The 6401-nt window shown below is 41.8% G+C and overlaps 1 protein-coding gene across 2 annotated transcripts in view; it reads left to right on the forward strand.

The window, feature by feature from the left end:
- The window catches only part of LOC106935216 (gephyrin-like), a 32695-nt gene extending 26294 nt beyond the window's left edge, over nucleotides 1-6401 (forward strand). For both annotated transcript variants that reach the window (XM_015015577.1, XM_015015578.1), the window contains 3 exons: nucleotides 4898-4994; nucleotides 5360-5498; nucleotides 5611-6401. In XM_015015577.1, coding sequence (XP_014871063.1) covers nucleotides 4898-4994; nucleotides 5360-5493 — 231 coding nt within the window. In that variant the 3' untranslated portion in view covers nucleotides 5494-5498; nucleotides 5611-6401. The remainder of the gene's footprint in view (nucleotides 1-4897; nucleotides 4995-5359; nucleotides 5499-5610) is intronic.

Here is a 6401-nt window from a genome sequence, read left to right on the forward strand (position 1 = left end):
ATAATTGTTTTTTTTCTAGAAATGTTTCAACCTTCATACTAAGGATTTTAATCTACACTCAAAAATTCTGAGAAATAATAAATTTATGTAAGCAAAATATGAATAGTCACAGGAAATATGTCTCTTTCCCACAATTGCAAGACCTGATCTCAAACATTGTGGCATTTAAAATGTATTTGTTCTCTCAAATGAACCTAAACAACCCAAAAACTTAACTGGATTAATCTTCAAAACCCTAACCCTCTTTGAAAAACAACCCTGTCCTTATGAGACACCCAGCCTCGTTTTTTGCAATTTATGTGGCCATTTTAACTCTGAGTCCCACTAAAAGTTTTAGCTCCTTCTTGGGATCAAGCCAAACATTTTGATCCCACTTTTGTGGGGGTGCATGCAGCGGTTCGGGCCACAGTAACAGTAATGGAAGAAAAAGAAATAAATAATAAAGAGACCACTTATTGGGTGTAGAACAGTAGGTTCCTGCCATACATTGCATAGGCAGGCCCCAATAATGTATGTAGAAATTATTTTATTGATAAAAATAAAAACATGAATTGCTCTTGAGGTCCCCTGGTGGCCGCCATAGGTACTGCACACTCCGTCGGTACCATGAGCTGCAATGAGCATCCAAACGTCCAAAGCTCCGGTCAGAAGCTAAGTTAGCAAAACAATGTCTCAGAAAAGGACTTATCCTTCAGGCAGGGAGAAAAGGAAGAGGAAGAACAGAAAAAACCCAAGATACAGGTTCGTTTTAATCTGCCTAGGTAATGTAATGTAAAGATTAGTAAAGCTGCTAACAGAAAATTAGCTTGATAGCGACCTGGACCGGTGTTATAGATCAACTGGTGGCTAAATCAACTGGTGGTGGCAGCTGGAAAAGACTGATGTTTCTGTGGGCGTGGCTTTTTAGGACCCCTTTACCGAACCAGGAAGTAAACAATGCAATAAGCTTAAAGAACTACAAATCTTTGCAAAAATACTATCCGATTCCGTAAAACAACCACTAAGATCTCGGGAATAACTAATTAGAAAGACTTGGTCTAATATGGTATGTTGCCTTTTTTAAAAAGTTCATCTGCAAAACCATCAAAACGTGTAAATTACGCAGAACTTGTCCTGACTTATGTGTTGCTTCAGAGGTTGAAACTCGTCAAAGGAAGATCGAAATAGATCTCGATGTGGCATGAGCAGATCTCAAAGCAAAGATTATTCCCTGAAAGCCGACATAAATGTTGAAGAGCCTTGGGATTAAAAATGAAATGTTTAAACAGATCGACTGGCTGTGTAATTTTTCCACATATTCCTCATATTGTGATATTTCAAATAGGTATCCACAGAAACTATAGCGAAATCTTTTTAACTGTTTCTGTAATGTTACACTTTATTTCCTAGCTCATTTACAGAAGACATGGCTACCGCAGATCTACGTGGCAGTGTAATTTCTTCCTTGTTATTTTTTCTCGTCTTTATTCTTTTCATCAAGTGGCCGTAATTCTCAACCATATGAGACATCGCTGAAAAAAACAACTGTCTTATATACTTTTACATCAGAAACAGGTTAAAATCTTCACTCAAACTGAGATTCTGAAAGTGCCACCAATTAATCCAGGCCTGGTTCTGGTTCTTAAAGCGCGGGGTGTCCGTTAGATGACAATCAATGATGGGTAGGAACATCGGACTTTCAGCTATCGTCATAGCTTGGTGGTTAAAACGACGCTCTTGGAACTCAGCGACCGCTGGTACGAGTTTAGCTAGCAGCGCCATCGTCTGTTTCCCTTTTTGGACCAGTTTATTTTATTGTCTACAAAAATAAATAATATAATTCACTTGCTGCCAACATATTGGAGGTAGTGTTGTTTAACAGGTTTGCCCGACAAACTTTAACTGTAAGAATATTGTCAGATTACGAAGTTGCACAGCTTTGCTTCTGCAGCCGAGTGAAGTCTTAAAGTGAAAACGAAATAATGTGGCTTCCATTAAATGAACAATGAATTAGTTTGCATGATATTATAACTGTTTAAATTTATTGATATGTTTGCAGAGCATGTCAGTCAACATAAGACTGAAAAGACGTAAAATGATCGTCATTACTCTAACAATGTAGGATGGTAGTACAAATTCTGTTTAGTACAGTCTTCTTTGAAGTGGGGTATATGTTAGTGACATTTTAATGTATTCTTCAATGTTCCTTCATATTATTATGTTTTGAAGAGCTCTTCGAGAAAGTAGAGACATTTTCATATCTGTTNATTTNCGTTTGTCGCGTTTTGATCAGGAAACGACAAAGCCACCTAATTTTTTTACAAACATCTGCGTTGAGGACCCCGTTTGGCTGTCACTAGTTAATCTTAATGCTGCTCGTTCTGTTTTTAATTTGATTTCCCTTCGTCAACAGCCTGAAAACTGTTTCCAAGTAGAGAACACACGGACAAATACTGTAGACTTGGCTCATAGTCTGTTGGTGGTATATGACAGTAATGTAGGAACGTTTATTATAATTTCGGCTTGTCAGTTTGGATATCACCACCAACAACATTAGCTGTTAACTTTATATCATTTAGATGAGATTTTATTACAGTACAACTTATCGACATTACTTGATTTTCCTTTCTATTTGGACACGTAAACACCACAAGCAACACCATCAGGTATGTGAGTTAAATTGTATTAAGTATGATGATAACCACCTCATTGTTTAGCGACACTTATTGTAGGTAGTAAGTGTCTCTAAACAATATGACACTATTTACCTTTTGCTTGTATGTAATGTAAGAAACTCACATAACAGGTACTTGAGAGTCAATTCCAATGTTTTTCTGATCAGTGCTGGTTATAAAAAGCAGAAACTATCCACTTAGGTTTACATTGCGGCTATTCATGAGTTAGAATTAATGTATTCTGGTGAACTTGAAAGTGAATGGGATTGTGTTATTCATTGATCTGGTTATGCTCAAATGCGGTGTTTTCGAAGCGCAGTGAATGCTGTTCTTTAGAAAATTGTTTTGAAACAATTTTCACATGCAACATTAAACATATAAGCGTCCAATGGGATTTATAGTAAAGTTTTGCAAACGTTTTTTTTTTCACGCAAGTAGCATTTTTCAACAGGCATCGACACAGCCACCTACAATTTGGAAACATCTGCGGTGCGCATAGGTTTCAATCAGTTGTTAGCCACCAGTTGATCCATAACACCGGTCCAGTTCAGCAGCCAGACATTTATGCTAGGCTCTCTGTGTGAAACTGAGTTTAAACTTTAAATGAGTTGATTCTCATGGTGGCTCTGTATATTTCTGAGGTATTTTTGGCTTCAAAACGCCGAGTTTGATAAGGTTTGATAATAATTAAAACTTCTCAGTGTCTGACATCGTCTAGCTAAATGTTTCTACGTCAGGCTACATGGATGAGCTGCTCTGTGCTGTAGCTGGGATTTGCTGTTTGCTGCTGATCAGAAGCATTTTGTGCTAAAACAAACATTATTTTTCTAAGTTAAGTGAAACTTCTGTTAACATCTGAAGGCTCAGAATCAGTCCAGTACCGGTACCGGTCCAGATTCTCAAGGGAGAAAGACTCACCTGGTATAAATTACATTTTTAGCTATTGGAGTTATGCTTTAGAAAAATTAATCAGAGAATGTCATGAATGTGTGTAGAGCTGCACCGATTGCAGTTTTCTGCCCGATCCCTGGTTACCGATCTTTAAAAAGCCTGAGCTGCTGATTTTGGTTTTGGCTGATTTTAAGTTTTTTGTCTGAAATGTTGCTAAATGTAGCAAGAAAGTCACTGAGTTTCCACAGTGGGTGAATATTGTTAACTGTAAAGGTTCAGACCTGTTGGTCTGCCAGTCAAACCTCTCACTGCAGAGCAGAAGAGGACAGAGGCTGAGTTATAAACCTTTGCTGATAAAGATGAGATCAGGGGATAAGATCAGCTTCACCTGTAAGTATCAGCCAATCACGATCCCACAAAATTAAGGAAATCGGCGCCCAGAAATGAATTGGTGGATAAATCAGGTGGCCAATAAATGTGTCCTATATTATACATGGTTATAATGTAAACAGCCAGAGATGCAGTAAGTTTATAGCAGGTGTGTGAATCCCCTGATGATCGGACTGCTGACTGCAGCCGGTCCACATTGTTAGCAGAACTAGAGGGCCCCAAAACCACATTTCGCTTAGGGCCCCATGGAGGCTTGGGCCGGCCCTGGTCGGAACTGCAAGTGTCTTCTTGAAACAAGAGAAGAAGTCCAGTCTTCTTCTACTGAAGCATTTGTGGCTAAGCTAGCTGCTGTCCCAGTGAATAGCAGCTAGCCTCAAATAGCTTCTGTTAGCTCTTTAGCGCCGCCTGTGAATTAAGGTGGAGGGTTAGCGCTCTCCAGATATTCTCAGGTAGCAGCTTTATTGGTACATGGCCACTGATGGTTTGATAGTGATGCATTTAATGTTTTCACAATGTTTTAACAGTTGCTAGCTGCTAGATAGCATCATAAAGCTAGCATGGATAAAAGCTATCATGCCACCTAGTTAGATGGTTTTAGATCAGTGTTTCTCCACCCTGGTCCTCAGCCCCCTGCTCTGCATGTTTTTGATGAGCCTCTATTCCAGAACAGCTGAGAAAAATGATTGCAGGACCATCAGGTGCTGCAGATCCTGTTAATCACCCAGAGATACAAACCAGGTGGCAGAAGGGAAACGCCTAAAACATGCAGGACAGGAGGGCTGAGGACCAGGGTGGAGAAACACTGTTTTAGCTGATGTAAGTATGCTGCTGCTTGTTACGTGGAGCTTTCTAGAATTCAAACAATAAACATCTAAAGGTTGAGACTTGAATTAGGCCGTTTGGTGGAGTCCTTTAAGCTACGTGTTTCATGGATTGGCCAATGCCGGCTCCTTTTTGTCCAGTTGTCCTGTGACGTGAAGCTGGACCCCCGACCCGAATACCACCGCTGCATCCTGACATGGCACCACCAGGAGCCGCTGCCCTGGGCCCAAAGCACAGGTCAGCTCATGCTTTAACCTTTGACCTTTGACAGGAAACGTACAGTTGGCTCCTAAAGTCTGCATACGCCTGGTACATCTGAAGCAAAATCTTTATTCAACCAAGAAGTTTGTTTCTGCAGCAGAATCAGGGCTGAAAATATTTAAATGTACATTTTGTTAAATCATGGCTGCTGGTACCGAGCCTGGTTCTAGTTCTGGTTCTGGTTCTGCTGGAGCTTTCTTCCTGCTAAAAAGCCTGAATCCTCCCAGAGAGCGGGGTGCTGATCCTGGCAGCAGATGCTTTAGTTCCAGCTGGTGACCTGTAGTGACCCAGACAGCCGTCAGAACCAGAACCAGGTCGGCGCTGACGCTGTTGTCCTACAGGGAACCAGGTATCCAGCCGCCTCATGTCCATGCGGAGTGCCAACGGGCTGCTGATGCTGCCGCCCAAGACCGAGCAGTACGTGGAGCTGCACAAGGGCGAGGTGGTGGACGTCATGGTGATCGGCCGGCTATGATGCAGGTGAGCTGTCTGTCGCCCCCTGCTGGCCTTGCAGGGCGTTGTCCCGCCTGTCGCCACCCGCTGGCCGGAGGACTAACAAGCCGTCTGCCGTGTTTCTCTTTTTCTCCTAGAGACCTTGTGTCACCTGCTACCGATCACCGTGGCAACGCCAGGAGACGTCTCACCCGGACAGGAAGGGCGGGGTTGGTGGGGCAGGAAGTGATGCATGTCTATCTGGTGGCCATTAGCTGTGATGTCATATGCAACAGCCAATCGGAGCCAGTGCAGGCTGAATCCTCTCTGAGGAACTCGCTGTACTTCAACAGAGAAAAAAATGTGAAAAAATATATAAAAGAAGATTTATTCTGTAATATTATTATCCTAGTAATTAATATTCTTAATTAATATTCTATTTATTATTATTGCCATGGTTCTGGTTGAATATTCTCACCTCAGTAGTCTTCATCTCCTCTTCATTTGCTTTGTGCGTTTTACCTGGCAGGTAAACACTAGAGACTCCTCCTCCTTCTCTTCTTTTGTTTCTGCTCCCTCCTTCATCGCTCGGCTCCTTCATCACATAGAAACCATTGTCCATGATGAAGAAGATGATGATGAGTGGGAACCGTCCACTTCCTGCTGGAGCTCCACAGTTTGCCACGAAATAAAAACATCAAGGCTGATGATGTTCAGAAACACCAAACAGTGGAAGCCGTGAGCAAAGCGGAACCGGTCCGGAACCGGGTTCCGGGTCCAGGCCAGGTCGCTATCAGAACCGGCCTGTTGGAGCAGCAGCTGCTCTCCGTCAAACATCTTCCTAGAGCTTGATGCCACAGGAAACGCTATGTATGGAAGAATATAGAGGCAAAAAAAAGCAGGACTAATAATCGATGAAGAGAAATAAAAGAAACCCGTATTTTTATTTCA

The sequence above is a fragment of the Poecilia latipinna genome, unplaced genomic scaffold, assembly GCF_001443285.1.
Source record: "Poecilia latipinna isolate Pla-1442-1.1 unplaced genomic scaffold, P_latipinna-1.0 Scaffold1929, whole genome shotgun sequence".
Lineage (NCBI taxonomy): Eukaryota > Metazoa > Chordata > Actinopteri > Cyprinodontiformes > Poeciliidae > Poecilia > Poecilia latipinna.